Source organism: Peromyscus maniculatus, chromosome 5, assembly GCF_049852395.1.
Source record: "Peromyscus maniculatus bairdii isolate BWxNUB_F1_BW_parent chromosome 5, HU_Pman_BW_mat_3.1, whole genome shotgun sequence".
Taxonomy (NCBI): domain Eukaryota; kingdom Metazoa; phylum Chordata; class Mammalia; order Rodentia; family Cricetidae; genus Peromyscus; species Peromyscus maniculatus.
This window is the reverse complement of record NC_134856.1, coordinates 14,333,742-14,354,543: the sequence shown is the minus strand read 5'-3', so window position 1 is coordinate 14,354,543 and position 20,802 is coordinate 14,333,742. Positions and strand designations below refer to the sequence as shown.

Genomic DNA, 20,802 nt, shown 5'->3' with positions numbered 1-20,802 from the left:
TTTAAGTGTATAATTCACTGGCTTTTTCATCCCCCTTTTAAAAATTTTATTGCTTATGTGTGTGTCTGTACACGTGTATGTGTGTGCGCGCGCGTGCACGTGCGTGTGCGTGTGCGTGTGTGTGTGTGTGTGTGCGTGTGTGTGTGTGTGTGTGTGTGTGTGTGTGTGTGTGGTCGCACATGTGCCATACTAAACAGCAAGCAATTTTATCTGCTGAGACATCTCACTGGTCTCATTCTTTCCCCTCTTTTTTATTTTTTAATTTTAGAGATTTATTTTTATTCTGTGTATGTATCTATGAGTGTATGTCACATGTGTCTTTGTGCCCATGGAGCCCAACGGAGGGTGTCAGGTCATTCTCTGGAGCTGGAGTTACAGTCTGTTGTGAGTCTTCCAGTATGGTTTCTGGAACCCAAATGCAGGCCCTGGAGAAGGGTTGAGCACTCTCAGGTGCCAAGCATTTCTTCTGACCTTCTTCCTCTGATCTGATGGCAGAGTCTTTCTCTTTAGGCGGCTTCCAACTGTGATTCTCTAGAGTTACAGGCATGCATCACTACACCTAGTGTGGTTTCTAGTAATCACAGAGTTGTTTTTTTGTTTTGTTTGGTTTGGTTTTTCTTTTTTTTTTCTTATTAAGAAAATTTTTTTTCATTAATTTTATACACCAAAGATTCCCCTCTTCCCTCTTCCAGCCTGCCAAGCCTCCCCCACCCCAACCCAGCCCCTCCACTCCCCTCCACAAGAAGGCAAGGCCTCCCCTGGGGAGGCACATCCAGTAGAGGCAAGTCTAAGCCCTTCCCCCTGCCTCAAGGCTGTAGGAGGTGTCCTGTCATAGGTAGTGGGCTCCAAAAAGCCCCCTCATGCACCAGAGATGGATTCTGTTTCTACCTCTAGGGGGCTTTCCAAGCAGATCAAGCTACACAATTGTCTGGCTACGCAGAGGGCCTAGTCCAGTCCCATGCAGTCTCCACAGCCATTGAGCTTTTATGAGTTCCCACTAGTTTGGTTTGGTCATCTCCGCAGGTCTCCCCATCATGATCCTGATGTACTTGCCCATAGAATCCCTCTTCTCTCTCTTTGACTGGCCTCCTGGAGCTCTGCCTGGTGTTTGGCTGTGGATCTCTGCATCTGCCTCCATCAGTCATTGGAGAAAAATTCTGTGATGACAGTTAGGGTATTCACCAATCTGATCACTGGGGCAAACCAGTTCAGTTAAGGCACCCTCTCCACTATTTCTAATAGTCCAAGCTGGGGACATCCTTGGGGATTCCTCACAACTTCCCTGGCACCGGGTTTTTCTCTATCCCCATGATACCTCCCTCCATCATGTTATCTCTCCGATTGCTTTCCCACTCCATCCCTGTTCCAGCTCGACCATCCTATTCCCTTATGTTCTCATCCCCCATCTCCTACCCTCCATTGCCCACCCCTCACCTCCAGTTCACTCATGGAAATCTCATCTATTTCCCCTTCCCAGGGTGATCCATGCATCCCTCTTTGGGTCTTCCTTGTTAGCTAGTTTCTCTAGAGTTGTGGTTGTTGTCTGGTTATCCTTTGCTTTACTTCTACTATCCACTTATGAGACAGGGTTTCTCTGTGTAGCTTTGGAGCCTGTCCTGGAACTTGCTCTGCAGACTAGGCTGGCCTCTAACTCACAGAAATCCACATGCCTCCACTTGCCGAGTGCTGGGATTAAAGGCATACACCACCACTGCCTGGCATGCACAGAGTTGCTTAAATATCACTGAAAGTAGCTTAAAACATTTTTGTCGCCTCAAAAAGAAGCCCCATAACCTATGACCAATACTCATTGGTCACCAGTCATGCCACACATCCACCCTGCCTTCAACTTTCTAACCACTAATGTACTATTGGTTGCCAGCCTGGGATAAATATTGAGACTCTGTCTCAGAAAAAATGGGGGCGGGGAGTACACCTCTGTAATTGTAGTCCTTCACTTAGTATAAGGTTTTCACAATTAAGTTACGAGTTATGAGTCACTATTTCATTTTTGTAAGATTTTTAGTTTTGCAATACTGGGAGTTGAACCCAGGTCCTCATACATGCTATAAAAGAATTCTACCACAGCCTATTTTTATTTTGAGACAGGGTCACAGCAAGTCACACATGCTGCTTTGAACTCGATCTATGACTTTCCAGCTTCAGTGTATAAGTAGCTGTGATTTTAACATTCAGTTCACTTTTTATTATTATTGGGTAACTCCACTACACTAGTATGCCATGCTTTGTTTGTCTTATCAGTTGTTAGTTGGTGATTTTCTCCTTATTGTGAATAAACACTGCACTGGGCATTGGACATGCAAGTTTGTGTTTAATTCCTGCTTTCAATTCCATTGAGTATTTTTCTAAAAGTGGAACTACTAAACTATACGGGAATAATATTTTTAAAGTTTTGAGGACCTGCTGAACTTTTCTACAGAAGCTACATTCCCATCAGTAATGTGTAAATTCAACTACTTCCTCTCCCTCTCTTTTTTACTCAACCACTCTTGCATTCAATTGTTTTCTTTGTGTTTTTACTTTTTCACCCTAATGGGTAAGAAGTGATCTTTCTGTTATGGTTTTGGTTTATAGTTCTGTGGCAATTATGAGGTTGGACTTTTTTTTCACATCTTTACTAGAGGTTTATATACCTTTGGAGAAGTATCCAGATTTCTTTCCAGTAACTTGTTAAAATGTTTTGTGCTTTAGATATAAGTTCTTATATGTTCTAGATATAAGATGGCTTTTTTTGTTGTTTTTTGAGACAGAGTTTCTCTATGTAGCACTGGCTATCCTGGAACTCACTCTGTAGATCAGGCTGGCCTTGAACTCACAGAGATCTGCCTACCTCTGCTTTCTGAGTGCTGAGATTAAAGGTGTGTCCTGCCGTCGCCGCCGCCGCCGCCGCCGCCGCCGCCGCCGCCGCCACCACCACCACCACCACTACTACTGCTGGGCTAGATATAAGTTCTTTATTATATACATGATTACCAAATATTTCATTTTTTTTTTCCTGTGGGTGGTTTTGTCTGCTTGCATACTTCCTGTGTTTTGTTTGACAAGGTTTCATGTAGCTTAGGTTGGCCTCCAGTTAGCTATGTGGCTAAGAATGGCTTTGAATTCCTGATCCACCTGCCTCCTTCTCCCAAGTGCTAGGATTGCAGGGCAGGTGCCCCCACCCCCAACACTTGCTTCTCTTCTCTCTCTCCCCACTCCTCCCTCTCCTCCCTAACCCTCTCTTCTTTCTCCTCTGCTGTCTTTCCTTCACTGTCCCCTCCTTCATTTCCTTCTAGTTTTGAAACAGGGTTTTATGTACCCAGGCTAGGCTTGAACTCATCTGCCTGCCCTCACCTCTGAAGTGCTGTTACTACAGGCATGTGCCCACAAGCCTGGGTATCCCTTGAGTATGCCACTGGTGGTTTCCTTTTCTTCTGGAACACAGCTGAGAGTCAGGGTCCTGAGAGGTTGGGCTTTGCTCATTGGTAAGAGTGTGGCCTTTAGAAGATAGTCTGGCAGCTCTTTGTGGTATCCTTTGAAGCACAAGCGTTTTGACTTACTTTGAGGCAGTCTCTCACCAGGTCATTCACAATCCTCCTATCTCAGTAAGTCAGTAGATGGGCTGTGTTTTTCCGCACCACACTCCTTGTTTGTGGGGTTTTGTTTTAGTTTTTTTGAGACAGAATCTCACCATGTAACTGTAGCTGTCCTGGAACTCACTATACAGACCAGGCATGTCTTGAACTCACCAAGATCCTCCTGCTTCTGCCTCCTGAATACTGGGATTACAGGTGTGTCCCATAACACTGGGCTTTTAATTTTAATGTTGTAGCCTATAAACTTTTCATATCAAAACTTTTCATTTTGCTGAAGTAAAAACTAGGTTTTCATCTGACTAGTACTGTAGGAGTATTTTGTGGCAAGTATTAGAGTATATTATAATGTATAATACAATGAAATCCTAAAACTACACAATTACACGTTCTTTCTAGTTGTTTTATTATGTCTGCTTTTCCTAAAATCAAGTTAAGGGTGAATAAATTGTTGTTAGCTATTATTTCCATTTTCCCCCTTATAATTTGTGCTGAATGAATAATCTTCTATTCTGCAATTAAAGGGACAACTTTGCTAACTAGGTTTTTATCACCTAAACCTTTTACTTCACTGAACTTCATTTCATCCCATTTTTACAGGATAGTTTTCAACAGTTAATTAAGATTATCGTGAAGTATTTTATTCCAAGCTTGTTTTTGTTTTGCTTTGAGGCAGGGTTTTATACTGTAGCCCAGGCTGTCCTTGGAAACTCATCCTGTGGTCTAGACTGTCTGAACTGGCTCTTCCTGCCTTAGCCATCCAAGTGCTACATTACTAGATATGGCTGCATGTTGTTTATTTATTAAAGCATATGATACTGTTGTGATTGGTAATACATCAATATCTAGGTATAATTTATCCAAATTTGGTAGTTGTTACTTCTCAGAATTAAAAAAAAAATACAATTTATACAGTTGAATAGTTAGTAGAGATTTTACTTAGAAAATCAATTTTTAATACTTATCCCTCAAAATAGAATTTCTGAGAAAGTTTGTTAACACTTTGGTAATTTTTAAATAAACTAATATATATAGAAATAAGTATCTTCATTTGTGATTTTGTGTGTGTAAAATAGGAACATTAGATCCATATTACTTTTAAAAATTTTGGAAATGATTCAAGCCTGGAACAATAATGGTTACCTATTTAGTATTAGAAAGTAACCAGTCAGTAGATCACTTTTACATCTCACTGGTATATACATGTGTGTATGTGTTCATGAATGCTTGGCCATCTGTATCCTAAGGTTCTGCATTAAAGGAACCACCACATGCTTATTAAAAACATTTTGAAGCCGGGCGGTGGTGGCGCACGCCTTTAATCCCAGCACTCGGGAGGCAGAGCCAGGCGGATCTCTGTGAGTTCGAGGCCAGCCTGGGCTACCAAGTGAGCTCCAGGAAAGGCGCAAAGCTACGCAGAGAAACCCTGTCTCGAAAAACCAAAAAAAAAAAAAAAAAAAAAAACATTTTGAAGAAATAAATTACACCTACTAGTTCATTCTTACTTTTATTCCCTAAACAATATAGTGTAATACCAAATTATATAGCATTTGTATTGTAGCTGACATTTTAAGTTGTCTAGACATGATATATAACATCATGAGTTATAAACAGAAATATGTGTTAAGGTTATATGAAAAATAGATCATTGATATAATGACTGGAGCATCCATGATCTTGATTCTGTGGGAGTTTTAGAATCATTTTCCCTCATATACCCAGAGACAACTGCATATGCATAAGCTTGATTAGCGTTATATACATACGTATAAACTTTTACTTATTTATTTATTTGGTTTTTTGGGACAGGGTTTCTCTGTGTAACCCTGGCTATCCTGGAATGTGATTTGTAGACCAGGCCGGCCTTGAATTCACAGAGAATTCACCTGCCTCTGCCTCCCAAGTGTTGGGATTAAAGGCATAAGCCTGACTGGCGTCAAACCTTTATGTATGTATGTATGTATGTATGTATGTATGTATGTATGTATGTATCTATCTATCTATCTATCTACCCATTTATCCATTTATTTATTTATTTGTGCACGATTGTCATAGGACCAGCCATTTATTTTGCTTATTTATTTATTTATTTATTTATTTATTTATTTATTTATTTATTTATTTATTTATTTATTTATAGCTTGTCACAGGACCAGTTTATCATTTACTTAGCCCAGGCTCCTGTTTGTTTTCTTTCTCTTTCTCTTTCTTTCTCTCTCTCTCTCTCTCTCTCTCTCTCTCTCTCTCTCTCTCTCTTTTTCTTTTTTGGTGTTTTGAGACAGGGTTTCTCTGTATAGCTTTGTGCCTTTCCTAGAACTCACTCTGTAGCCCAGGCTGGCCTCGAACTCAGAGAGATTCGCCTTGTTCTGCCTCCCGAGTGCTGGGATTAAAGGCATGTGCCACCACTGCCTGGCTCTCGTTTGTTTTCTATTTAGCTTTTGAATTTCAACATTTGCACAATTTGATAAATAAAATAGGAAACATGTATATGCCTAATGATTTAGCAGTTTCTCTAGAAGTAGAATAATGAATACAAGTAATTAAGGAAAATACAAATACCTAAGTCCTTTGGCTGTTAGGCTGGTCTTCCATGGTAGATAAGCAAAAGCACCATGAGAACTATATGAGCATATGTCCCAGCATACTTTGCAGCTTATTTGTGTTAGTGACATCAGGTAATGAAACCAAATTTATTTCATTCTGGGTCACCTCATAGTATCTTGAAAATTGAGCTTCCGGTATTTCTGCATACACCCTATGGGACCTAGAGCTGGTGATCATAATCTACTTACTAACTGAGGACATCTGACACTAGCTGTCTTAAACATATAACATTTTGAAGGGTAGTACCTCATTATTCTAATCATTGGTGGAAGTGCTGGGAGTTGTAGATGTTTTATGCTGTAGTGTGATACATTGTTTGTTGTTCTTAGGGGTTACTTTACATTCCTTTGTCATAATATATGTACTTCAGAGTAAAGTAATATGCATTTTTACTTTTAAAATAAAAGGAGCCCGTTTTCTTCTGTATAGAATATTAATGACCTATTTGCAATGAATTAGCACACACAAAATACCATGTGTTTTATTTATATGTTTAGTGAATACCTACTACTAAATTTAAATTATTTTTGTTCTTATTTTTTTAGGATTCTGACACTTCATGACATGTCATTATGTAGAGCAATAATAAACACTGGCCTGTTTCGGATTAGTTGATGACCCTCAGAAATGATACAGTACTGTCTACCACAGAGAAGCTGAACATAGCTGTTTGGAGTGAACACCCAAATTGTCACTGAAGTTTCAAAATGACAGACCCAATGATGGATTTTTTTGATGATACTAATCTTTTTGGTGAGACCCTAGAAGGTTTGTCAGATGATGCGTTTGTCCAGCCAGGACCTGTTTCACTAGTGGATGAATTGAACTTGGGTGCAGAGTTTGAGCCTTTGCACATAGATTCACTAAACCACGTTCAAGGTACTCCTACGCATCAGAAGATGACGGATTTTGAACAGTTAAATCAGTTTGATTCAATGAAATTTCATCAAGTTAATCAGTCTTTTGGCAGCCCAGCTGAACATGTATTGTCTCCACACTCTCAATATAATTGCTCTCCAATCCATCCCCCAAACCAAGCCAATGGCTTGTTTCAAGATGTAGCAGATGGTAGTCCAATGTGGGGTCATCAGACAGCTACTGGCCTTTCTAATCAAAATGGATCTCCTTTTCATCAACAAGGACATTCACACTCTCTTCATCAAAATAAAAATTTTGTGGTGCACCATGATTTTGCCTTATTTCAGGCCAGTGAACATCAAACACAGTGTACTTCACTTCGCTCACAACAAAACAGAAGTAATCTTAACCCAGGGCAAAATTCTCTTGGCCAGACTAAAAATTTTATAGACGTTAATGTTTCTGGTCCCCACAGAGTTAATGCTAACCACCCGCCACACATAACTAATGCATCCTCTTCACCACAGTCTCTCTCAGTGCAGTTTTCTCAAGCAGCAAATCCTCCAGTACACTTCCTCAAGTGTAGCAGTCATCAGGAAGGAAACTTTAACAGACCTTCTCCAAGTATGACTTCCTGTTCTGTCAGTAACTCACAGCAGTTTCCTGCACATTACTCCTTCTCCAGTGGTCATGTGTCACCAAGCAGTCTCCTTCAGTCATCTACGGTTCTTCCACCCAGTCATACAAATCAAGCTTTATCTGATTTTGCTGGAAGTAACTCCTTTTCACCTCATAGGGGAATTAAGCAAGAATCTGCTCAGCATATTCACCTAAACCCCACTCCATCATTGAATTCAAATAATTTTCAAATTTTGCATTCGTCACATCCTCAGGGTAATTATAGCAATTCAAAATTATCTCCTGTGCACATGAACTTCCCAGATCCTGTTGACTCAGGACCTCAAATGGGTCATTTCAATGATCATGTGGAAACTAATGGTTTTTCATCTTTAGAAGAGAATTTACTTCATCAAGTGGAATCTCATACAGAACCATTTTCAGGACTTGACCCAGAGGACCTCCTTCAAGAGGGTCTCCTCCCCCAATTTGATGAATCAACCTTTGGACAAGATAATTCAAATCATGTTTTAGATCATGATCTTGATCGGCAGTTTACTTCACATCTTGTAGCACGGCCTTCTGACATGGCTCAAACTCAGTTGCAATATCAGGCTCGGAGCTGGCCTTCCTCATTGTCTAATCATCAGCATTTACACAACAGAAGTCATCCATGTTTACAGCGACAGGTATGTAGCTCTCTGTTTTTATTTTGGCAATTTGAAGGTGAGTAGGCTTCTACTCAGTTAATTTTAAATGAGACCTATTCAAGATTTCTTAAAATTGGAATTCTATTGAGTGCGTATTTTGACAGGTTTATCTTGCTATTAAAATCATATTAGAAGCAATTCTTTGTATTTTGGAGCTGTAAGTTTTGATATGTGTTGTTGCTTTTGTGTTTACTTTTTTTTTTTGGTTTTTCGAGAAAGGGTTTCTCTGTGTAGCTTTGCGCCTTTCCTGGGACTCACTTGGTAGTCCAGGCTGGCCTCGAACTCACAGAGATCCACCTGGCTCTGCCTCCCGAGTGCTGGGATTAAAGGCGTGCGCCACCACCGCCCGGCTTGTGTTTACTTTTAACAGAAGGTTATAACCATGATCTTAAATAGGAAACAATAGTCTGGAGATGTTTTAGTATGAATATGATAGACATAGTACTGATATTCCTATACAAGCTTATACAGATATCTACTAGTAACCAGCAAACCTAACATCTGTCTCATCACTGAGTAAAGCACGGAGGAAGAAACTTAGAAAACAGGCACTGTGTATTTCACCTCTGTCATCTTAGCTGAAGCTGGCTAAGGCAGGGTTGCAAGTTTAGGCCAGTTTGGGGACTTTAGAAAAGCTGTGGAGAAACAAAACACACATCAAAAACCCAGGAAATCAAAATAGTAAAGCCAAGGTAATGTGGAACTTCAGTAAAAATTCACTGTGTTGATAAAAATGATAAAATGTAGAACATTTTTGAATATTCATGCTTTCAAAAAATGCCTTTTATATTTATTTATTCATTCTGTGTGTAAATGTATGTGGAAGCATGTATGCTGAGGTGCATGTAGAAGTTGGTACTCTGTACCTCCAGGCTTATCAGCAAGCACCCTTACCTACTGAGCCATCTCACCAGTCCTAATGTTCATGCTTAATGCTGGCATATTTGTGGGGAAATTAATAATGTTCATGGCTTTATTAACTGATAGAATCTTTTGAAAAACATTTTGACATGGCAAAATAATATATCCAAAATATATTTTTAAAATTTATTATTTTATTTTATGTGTGTGTTTTGCCCGCATACATGTCTTTGTATCATATATATGTGTAGTGCCCACAGAGGCCAGAAGAAATTGTTGGATCCTCTTGGGCTGGAGTTACAGATGGTTGTGAGCTGTCATGTGGGTTCTGAGAATTGAGCAGAGTCATCTGGAAGAGCAGCCAGTGCCTTTAACTGCTGAGCAATCCCTCCAGCCCCCGAAGATATTTTATGTTTATACCAGGGAACTGGAAACATCACAGCTTATTATCACATACAAATTTAATGGATTACTATCAACATTAAAAAAAGCCTTGAAGACTAACTCTGAGAATGTTAATGATGCCCCAGGAATAAGATATAACTCCAAATTATGATCATAGTAAAATAGTTCAGAGTGGGGGTTGGGGATTTAGCTCAGTGGTAGAGCACTTGCCTAGCAAGCGCAAGGCTCTGGGTTCAGTCCTCAGCTCTGGAAAAAAAAAAAAATAGTTCAGAGTGCAAATACTGGTACCAGACTCTGGATGAGACTCTTAGCTCTTCATACTTCACATGTGTGACTTTAAGCTAGTTACATATTTTTGTTTTTCTCTGCTTTCTCTTTTTTTATATAGACTTATCATTTATAACCAGGCATGGTGGTGCACACTTTTAATCCCAGCATTTGGGAGGCTGAGGCAGGCAGATCTTTGAGTTTGAGCCCAGCGTGAGCTCCAGAGCAAGTTCCAGGACAGCCAGGACTATACAAAGAAACCCTTTTCTTGAAAAACAAAACAAAATAAGAACAAAAAGAGATTTATTTTACTTATGTGAGTGTGTGCCCTCAGAGGCCAGAGGGGAGTCACATGAGTACTTGGTATTATAGGCAGTTGAGAGCCACCTGACATGGGTGGTGAGATACGAACTTGGGTCCTTTGATAGAGCAGCAAGTGCTCTTAACCCCTGAGCTTTCTCTCCAGCCTATTTCCTGATCCTTGCCCAGCAGGAAATAGATTGTTTAAGGGTAATACATTTGTACTTTTTTCACCTGTATTCTGTAATTTTTGTCATGTGAGAGTATCACTTTTCTGACAAAACATATTAAATATGATATTTTACGAAATCTTACTATATTATTTATAAATGTTTCTTTATTTTTTTTTGAGACAAGGGCTCACTCTTGATAGTCCTGGCTAACCTGGAACTGACTATGTAGACCATGTTGACTTTGAACTCACATATATCTGCCTGCTTATGCCAAGTTGAATGTTCCAATCTTTTTACCTGTCAGAATGAGTATTCAATGGAATACCATAGTGTTTTGTTTTGTTTTGTTTTTATACCACATCTTATGTTTCACAGGCTGGCCTCAACCTCAAACTGACCTTATACTTCTGATCTTCCTGCCTCTATCTCTTGAGTGCTAGAATTACAGAACTGTAGCATCATACCTGGTTAATATGGCCTGGTTATTATACTGACTAATGTATCTGGTTAATGCTTAGGGGATCAACACAGGGCATTGTGCATGATAGGCATGCACTCTACCACAGTGTTATACCCTCAGCCCTCTTTTTAGTTTTCATTTCAAGACAGATTTTTGTTTGTTTGAGACAGGGTCTCTCTGTGTCATCTTGACTGGCCTGTAACCCAGAAGTCAGAGATCTGACTGCCACTGCCTCTCAAGTGCTAAGACTAGAGTGAGTCACTACACCTGGCTCAAGACAGATCTTACTGAGATGCTTAGGTTGGCTTTGAACTAACTTTGTAGGCCAGGCAGCCTGCAAATTTACAATCCTTCTGCCTGAACCTCCCAAGTATCTCGAATTACAAGTCTGTCCCTCCAAGCCCAGCTTTGTTTTATTTCAAAAAACATTTCAACACACTGATTTTAAAAATTTTATTAGCATATATTAATTTTAAATATTAGGAAACTTTGTTGTGACCTTTTCTTGCATATAATGTATATACACATGTTATATATTTTTTCTTATTATATTTTGATCATATTAACACACACTGTATTAACTTTCCTTGTCTCTTACTATTCCCCTTCCTCTTTCCAACTAGTCTGCTTTTTGCTTTCCTTTGTTGTGTGACCTAGTGATTTTCATTAGAGTTGCTTGCAGAAGTATGGGTGAGAGGCTATTTCTGAGACTGGACACCTTGCCAGTAGGCATAACAATGATGAAATGTCTCTCCCTCCCCTAGCAACTACCTATAGGGCAGAACTTGTGAGCCTCTCCAACTTCCATAACTGGATGTTGGTGATGGATCCAATCATATGCAGGATTTACAGAGGTAACCACAGCTGCAGTAGACATATCGGGCCCAGTAGACAACATTCCACAACACTCCCCATTCCTCCATTGTGACAGTCTTTGTGCTTCCTCTTGTGAAATGTTCTCTGAGCCTTGGAAGGGGCTATACAGATGTCCCAGTTAGGGCAGAACAGTCAGTGTTCCTTTATTCTTAGCACTTTGACCGGTAGTTAATTTCTGTCCTTGAAAATAATGCTTCTTTGACTTAAAGCTGACAGCAGCTGTAATCTAGTGGCATAAACATGATTACTTAGAAGGCAATTTGGTAGGCATATCATATCCAATTAGCAAAACAGCAGCAGGCGCTTCCCCATTGGGCCTCCGACCTTCCCAGCTGTATAGGCTCTTGACAAGGTTTACAGTACCAGATGTAGGGCATCTCAAATCCAGTGAGACAGTGGTTGGTCATCCGCATAACAGACTTGACACTGCTGTACCAGTGGCACAGCTTGCTTGGCCAATAACAGTATAGCACACAGCTGGATAAGAATTGTTGACGACAGTTCTCTCCCAGCAGTCTGCATCGCACTTTCCACGATGATGAGGGATACTTTTCAGGGAAGACGCTTCCAGAGCAAGTCTGGCTTGATGTTTCTATGTTCTGCAACCAGAGCACCAACACACAGTTTTTGAAATGTCTAAGGTGAACATACCAAAAATATACTAAAGTATATTTAAAAGGCACAAACTTATCTTCCATTCTACTTGTTGAGTGTTAGGATTTTGCTCCCTCTACTGGAGGGAGGGTCAAGCATGTTAGTCAGAAGGACCCTGGAGAAACTCTCCAATGACCAAATTTAGGTTCATCTGTTCAATTTGTGTGTAGTCTTTTACTGGCTTTGACTAATTGCTTTGTCCAATGTATAATTAAATTATGAACCATTAAGTTTATTTACTTTTTTTTTTTTTTTTTTGAGAAAGGGTTTCTCTGTGTAGCTTTATGCCTTTTCTGGAACTCACTCTGTAGCCCAGGCTGGCCTTGAAATCAGAGAGATTCGCCTGACTCTGCCTCCCAAGTGCTGGGATTAAAGGCATGTGCCACCACCCAGCGAAGTGGTGCTTGGTTTTGTTTTCTAAGAGCTAACATGTTGTTTTTTGTTTTCCAATTCATGTTTTTCTAAAGATGTTTCCAGTTTTGAAAGTACTAAGGAATTTCTTTTATTTAGATTTTATTTATTTTCTTTTATATAGTCTTGCAAGGTCATATAGATAAGTGATGTAGCCTCCATTGCTAGCATATAAACATATAGACACTGAAGAGAAATTCTTTCTTGTTGTTTTTGTTTGGTTTTTTGAGACAGGGTTTCACTGTGTTGCCCTGGATGTCCTAGAAATTGCTTTGTAGACCAGGCTGGCCTTGAACTCACAGAAATCCACCTGCCTCTGCCTCCCTAGTGTGGGGATTAAAGGCATGCACTACCACCAGGCAAGAGAAATTCTTTTAAAACTCCATTTGTAAATCATCTTAGGGCCTAGAGAGATGGCTCAGTGGTTAAGAGCACATATTGTTCTTGCAGAGGACCCAAGTTCTATTACCTGCCCCCATATCAGACAGCTCACAGCTTCCTGTAACTCCAGCTCCAGGGGATCTAACACCCTTCTGTTCTCTACACTCATGCAGATATATATACATACACATAAATAAATAATAATAAACATTTCTTTTTTGGTTTTTTCATGACAGAATTTCTTTGTGTAGCCCTAGCTGTCCTGGAACTCTGTAGAGTAGGCTGGCCTGGAACTCACAGAGATCCACCTGCCTCTGCCTCCCAAGTGCAAGGATCCATCACCTTCCAGCTAATGAAAACAAATTCTTTTTTTCAGAGCTGAGGACCAAACTCAGGCCTTGTGCTTGCTAGGCAAGCGCTCTACCACTGAACTAAATCCCCAACCCCGAAAAAATTTTTAAGAAACATCATCTTGTTCTATACTGATAAACTAATGAAATTTAAAAGCTACTAACCTTTTTTTTTCTCTATGAAAACAATGTTCAAAAATTTACAAAGGGCAATCAATTTGGGATCAAATTGATAGGCAATCAATTTGTTTTTATTTTTCAAAATTTATGTGTATGGGTGTTGTACCTGCATATATGTCTGTGTACTGTTTGTGTACTTGGTGCCTAAGGAAACCAAAGTTGGGCATCAAATCCCTTGGAACTGGAGTTGAAGATGGTTGTGAGCCCCTGTGTGGGTTCTGGGAACCAAACCTAAGTCCTCTGGAAGAGTAACTAGTGCTCTTAATCCACTGAACCATCTCAGCAGCTCCAGGGTTCTGTTTTGTTTGCTTGTTTATTTTTGTTTTTTTGTTATTGTTGTTTTGTTTTTTTGAGACAGTATTTCTCTGTTTAGCCCTGGCTATCCTGGAACTCACTTTGTAGACCAGGCTGACCTCAAACTCAGAGATTCGTCTGCCTCTGATTCCCATGCCCTGGGATTAAAAAATATGTACCATCACCACCCAGCTTAAATCAGGTTTCTTTAGTTCTATCTCTTGCAATAATTTTGTTTTGGACTAAACTAGCAAGCAGTATTACATTAAAAAAATAGGGTGGTGTGCTTTATTTTTTCAGTTTATCATAACTAATTCTGAGGTAGTCCTGGTGAGATGGTGTAGAAGGGAAAAGCACTTGCTGCACATCCTCCTGAGTTTGAAACAGACTTCCCAGAGTTGTTCTGCATATATGCCCTATGGTACATAGCTGTGCATACGTACCAATAAACAAAATACATTCTGAAATAAATCATGTATCCTAGACAAGATATTCTTTGATCTACTTTCTGAAAAGTCAGTGACATTTCATTCAAATTTATGAAACTTCGATGAGAACATTGAATCTTTTTATTTTTTGAGACAATGTTTTCTCTATGTACCCCTGGCTGTCCTGTCTGTAGACCAGGCTGGTCTTGAACTCAGAGATCCACCTGCCTCTGCCTCTAGAGTGCTGGGACTAAAATCTGTACACCTCCACTGCCTGGCTGAGAAGATATTTAAATGTTTAAAGAACATTTCTAAGCTTTGCCTTTGTTTTTCTCTCAAGAGCAGTCATGTAGACAACTGTCAAATACCTTAGCACACTTTGAGGTTTGTATGCAGTGTTAGAAACAGCAAAGATGGCTGTATTGGACTCTAGGATTTTATTTACTTTTTTGTCGTTGTAACAAGGTCTCACTATGTATCTTGGCTGGCCTGGGACTCTATGTGGCTGGTTTCAAATTTATAGTGAGACCTGCCTCTGCCTCCCGAGTGCTGGGATTAAAGACTTGTGTGCCCATGTGCTTGTTTGCCATTTGAAACAGAGAAAAAGAGAAAAGGAAGAGGTCCAGTATAGGTCAGCGGGGAGAAGGGGCAGGAGAAGTCACAGCAAGTGTTTGCAAGTGATTATTTGCAACTTTGGAAGCAGATAAAATACTGACTTACCGCCATCTTTTGGTTTTGGAGAGAAGAATTTGAGAGACTCTAAAACTTTTTTTTAAAAAACTCTTTTATGATAAATATTTTGTGCTATTTTATCTCTTTAGTTTTTGTCTTTGCAAAGTGAAAATGTGTAAGCTCGGTGTTTGTAAGTTAAATTCAGTGTACAAGTTCTATAGCAATGAGACGGAGAGTGGCTTAACTGCCACTCAGAACAAGAAACACTGTTTTAGATGTGTTTATATATAATTCTCTTTTAACTTTTTATTCTGATAAGTTCTTAACTTTGCTTAATTCCTTGATTTTTTTCCCTCCACTCTTAAGCTACAGAGATACTTACTGCTTAACTTTTAAAAAGTTAGCCAGGTGGTGGTGGCGCACGCCTTTAATCCCAGCACTTGGGGAGGCAGAGGCAGATGGATCTTTGTGAGTTTGAGGCCAGCCTGGTCCCTAAAGTGAGTTCTAGGAAAGGCGCAAAGCTACACAGAGAAATCCTGTCTTGAAAAACCAAAAAAAAAAAAAAAAAAAAAAAAAAAGTTATTAACTGGTTGGGTAGCCTATGCAAGGCACATTTTAAAGATATATATATATATATTTTAGACAACGTTTCTCTGTGTGATAGCCCTATAGCCTGGCTGTTCTGGGACCTGATTTTTTGACCAGGCTGGCCTTGAACTCACAGAGGCCTGTCTCCCTAATACTGGGATTAAAGGCATGTGGCCACTACACTCAGCTTCCTGATAAATTTAATACAAGGTCGTTATAAGCAGTTTAATTAAACAGAAGACAAATATGTAAAAATATTGCCAAGAGTGGTATGCAGTAGATATGGAATATGGCTATGATACCTTACATTCCAGAGATTGAGGCCAGAAGATTGGGAGTTCTGGGCAAACTTGGACTACTTAATGACACTTTGTTTCAAAAACGAAAAAAGAGGAGAAGGAAAGGGGAGGAAAAGCATTGAAATAAGTACTTGTGAGGTTGTTAAGAAAGATAACCACTCTTGACACTTTGTTATCTAAGTATCCAGTGAGGTCTGTTATAGGGACAATTTTGCAATTTTAGGAAACAAAGTTAGAAAACAGGCCTCACTGTTGACACTTTGTTACATATTATCCAGTGAGACAGTACTCCTATGTAGTGCTTATTGGCCTGGAACTGTGCAGACCTGGATGGTCTCTCTCTGCTTCTGCCTCTGCCTCCCCAACAGGGAAGCACCCAGGAATCTTGCTAAGAAAATGTATTAGCCAACATAGCAGTACTTGGCAAAAAGTGCTATGTATAAAATATTTGACATCCATTAATACATTGGGTCATCACAATGAACATTGTATTTGGATTTGATCATTTGCTCTAATTTACATGGGAGGAAACTGAGTTATAGAGAAGGTAACAAACATCAAAGTACATAGTAAGCAGTCATGGTTAAATCAGCTCCACCTAATTTGACTCTATTATTACTTAAGTATGTTAATGTGTTATACTGTACAACAATACTATACTAATTTTTCCCCTCCCTTTCCCATTTGAACGTCAGCATTGCTAGTGCTGGGGAGATGATTTAGTGGGTAAGAGCACTCGCTGTGCAAGCATGAGGACCCGAGTTCAGATCCTCAGCCCCCAGTAAGCCAGGGGTGCTGTTGCACTAACTCCTCCACTGTGAGGGGCAGAGATGGAAGGATTGATGGCCAGCCAGTCCAGCCAAAGATGCTGAGCTCCAAATTCAGTGAAACACTGTCTTGAGGAAATAAGGTAGGGAGTGATAGAATAGGTAATCCAGTGTGCCTCGGCCTCTACCAGCGTGTACACACCCACACACCCACACACACCTGTGTGCACAAATGCACACACAATCACATAAGAATTATATTGTTATTTGTCATATTATATTCTGCGTGTACTTGCGCACATCCATCTCCCTCCCCCCCCCCCCATTCTGTTGAGAACCCTCAATTTTAGACCATGGATTTCTTTAGGCAGTGTTGGTAATAGTTTATCCATTAGCAGAGAGTGAAAAATCCTAAGGCAAAATAAACAAACAAAAAAACCTGAAAAGATTACATGTAAGATAACACCAAATGTCCCAAAGGTAAGCACAGTAATTATCTTCAGATATTTGAAGGACTGTAGAGGCCACAATGAGGCCCAGCAAGCAGAAATGAGATGATGTGTGCCAAATATGGAAGAAGTTTCCAATAAAGTTCTTTCACTGAAAGCGGGGAAGTAGAATAATAGCCCAGAATTTTCAAATAGAATCTCTGGAATAGGTGGAATTGGGCTAACTTGACAGGTTATTTCAATTCAAAATTCTGTAACTGTAATTTTAGGACATCTTAGAGATGATATCATTTATAGTTTGTTTAGCCTCTTAGCAGTGCTTATAATATTCTAATTTTTTAGTTAAAGTAGGACATTTTAATCTAGAAGATTTGACAGAAGTATCAAAATCAAGCATTAATCTTCTAACTGTAAGTAAATTCCCAGATAATTTCTATTTTGTGCTTTGGCTTACTCAGACAATCAAGATTTTTGACAGGAGCACATAGCTGTTTTATATAGTGAAATATGACTGACTAGTTTTCTCTATTTGAGTCATTAATCTGAAACTATTATAAATCAAAGAAATATTTTACTATGCTGTGTTGGTATTGCTATAGGAGGAGATGTCAAGTATGTAGTCAGGAAGCATGTATTATAGCTTTCAGTTAAGTGCATTGTACTTAACTGTGTAGACAGTATCTTACACATTTACCACACAGAGAGTACTTTACAAATTATGGAAAATGTACAGTATTTGAACAGATAATTTCCCCCACTTGAATATGTATTTGTATATCTCAAAACTGACTTTTCCACGGTCATGGATTTTAGCACTAGACAAGATCTTTCTATAGTCTCATATACTAAAAGCAAAGTGGGTTAGACTTACTTATTGTTACAGTTTCCTTTCATAAGTAAAAATCTATAGTATTTTTACAGGTGACCATAAATGAGAGAAATACCCTCTATGATGACATGTTTTATTTAGAACACTGTATCACAGAGAACAGTTATAATTTACTGACTCCAATATTTATACTATTGTTTAAGTATAAGGGGCTAAAATAGCTACGGATTTGGTATATTGGAATTCTGTAGATTGGGGGAAAAAGTTCTACTATATCTTGTGCTTTCCATACACTTTGATTTTACTCATACCACTGTGTTTGGTTTTTTGTTTTGTTTTATTTTGTTTTTTCTTTCGTGCAAGGATTGGGCCTTAAAGATTAGGTAGTTAAATTGGTCATCAGCCTTGTTATTTGTGAAGGAGAGGAATAAATAATTTCCTCTATCCTTTTTGTTGTTGTTGGTGGTGGTGGTTTCTCTGTGTAACAGCCCTGGCTGTCCTGGAACCCAGCTCTGTAGACCAGGCTGGCCTTTGAACTCAGAGATCTACCTGTCTCTGCCTCCAGGGTGCTGTGACTAAAGCTGTGTGTCACTACGCCCAGCATCCTCTATCCTTAACAAGTTATTTGTTCTTACATCCCCCACCCAAATTTATTTATTTATTTGCTCATTTATTTATTTGTTTGTGTGTGTCCACTCTGAGAGGCCAGAGGTATCAGATCCCACTGGAGCTGGAGTTAGGTGTAGGTGGTTGTGAGCTACATGATGTGGGTGCTGGGAACCAAACTCTAGTCCTCTACAAGAGCAGTAAACTCTTTTTTTTTTAAATTTTTATTTTTCCCCCTGGAGCTGAGGACCGAACCCAGGGCCTTGCACTTGCTAGGCAAGTGCTCTACCACTGAGCTAAACTCCCAACCCCTGAGCAGTACACTTTTTTTTGTTTTTGTTTTTGTTTTTCGAGACAGGGTTTCTCTGTATACCTTTGCGCCTTTCCTGGAACTTGCTTTGGAGACCAGGCTGGCCTCAAACTCACAGAGATCCACCTGGGTCTCCCTCCCAAGTGCTGGGATTAAAGGCGTGCACCACCACCACCACCACCACCACCACCACCACCACCACCACCACCACCACCACCACTGCCGCCTGGCGAGCAGTACACAAGCAGGTAAGGGTGCTTACCATCCTACTTACCAGCTTGAGTTTGCTTCCCTAAAACCCTTAGGATGAAAGGAAACTCCAATGGGTTGTCCTCTGACCTCTACACAAACTCACTCTCTCATTCTCTCTCTCTCTCTCTCTCTCTCTCTCTCTCTCTCTCTCTCTCTCTCTCTCTCTCTCTCACTCACACACACACACACACACACACACACACACACACACACACACACAAAAAAAAAAAAAAAGTTTAAAAAATTATGTCTTTCATCAAAATTTATTGTGTGTAATTTGAATTTCCCAACAAGATCAATAATTGCTTGTAACTCCAGCTCCAGATCAGACATCTCTGGTCTTTGTGGGTACCTATACTCATGTGCACACACCTATACACAAACAATGACACATAAAAATAATAAAATATTTAAAGATTTATTTATCTATTATGTATACAGTATTCTGTCTACATGTATGCCTGCATACCAGAAGAGGGCACACCAGATCTTATTATAGATGGTTGTGATTGCTGGGAATTGAACTCAGGACCTCTGAAAGAGCAGCCAGTGCTCTGAACCTCTGAGCCATCTCTCCAGCCTCTAATAAAATATTTTTAAAATATTGAAATTCTTTTCTTTTGTTTAGTAGCCATATAGCCTTGAGCAGATTTTTCCAAACTCAGTGTATTTCCCCATAAAGTGGGATTGGTATTGGCACCAACCATGTAAAATTATTTTCTATATTGACAGACTTGCTGAGAAAGAAATCAAGGAAAATACCCCATTTACAATAGTAAAAAAGAAATCTGGTAATAAATGCAACTAAGATGAAATATATCTATGAGGATAACTTCAGGACACACACACACACAGAGAGAGAGAGAGAGAGAGAGAGAGAGAGAGAGAGAGAGAGAGAGAGAGAGAGAGAGAGAGAGAGAGAGAGAAAGAAATTGAAGACCATACCAAATGATTGAAAGACCTTCCATACTTGTAGAGTTGATACTAATTGCTCACAGATGCTTGTTTGAACAGTTGAGTCTGCATTAACTGCTATCAACTGTAGTAAGCATTGCTGAGCCAGGCATGGTGGCAGACACCTTTAATTCTGGCACTCGGAAGTAGGGCAAGAGGAACACTTTGAGTTCGAGGCCAGTCTGGTCTCTGTAGAGAGTTTCAGGAAAGTCGAAGCTACATAGACCCTGTCTCAAAAAATAAAAGGAAAAAAAAAAATAAAAGAAATCAGCAGTACAGTTTCTCTGTGAGCAGCACAAATCTGTGACTCTAAATACAGGAAAGCAAGTAAAACTTCCTTGACATTCCATCTCACCTGAGCCAGAGTGGTTATTAAGAAAGCACGTGACAGGAAATGTTGGGAGAGCACGTGGAGAAAGACCTTTATTGCTCTTGGTAAGAGTGTGAACTGGTGTAGCACTTGGTAGGAGTGTGAACTGGTGTAGTCAATCTCAAAAGAACTAGTTAGAGCTGTCAAATGACACAGCTCTACTTCTCCTGGACATACACTTACAGGACCCCACCACAGAGACATTGTGGTGACCATATGGTCTTAAGACACACATGCTGTATTTCACCATGAAACTTGATGCTTGTTGTGGGCATAGCTGTCC

At 39.7% G+C, this 20,802-nt stretch overlaps 1 protein-coding gene across 9 annotated transcripts in view; it reads left to right on the top strand.

Annotated features, from left to right (window-relative positions):
• The window catches only part of Chd9 (chromodomain helicase DNA binding protein 9), a 233,905-nt gene that overhangs the window by 95,828 nt on the left and 117,275 nt on the right, over positions 1-20,802 (top strand). For all 9 annotated transcript variants that reach the window (XM_076571716.1, XM_076571715.1, XM_076571718.1 and 6 more), the window contains one exon: positions 6,743-8,362. In XM_076571716.1, the coding sequence (XP_076427831.1) occupies positions 6,905-8,362 (1,458 nt within the window). In that variant the 5' untranslated portion in view covers positions 6,743-6,904. The remainder of the gene's footprint in view (positions 1-6,742; positions 8,363-20,802) is intronic.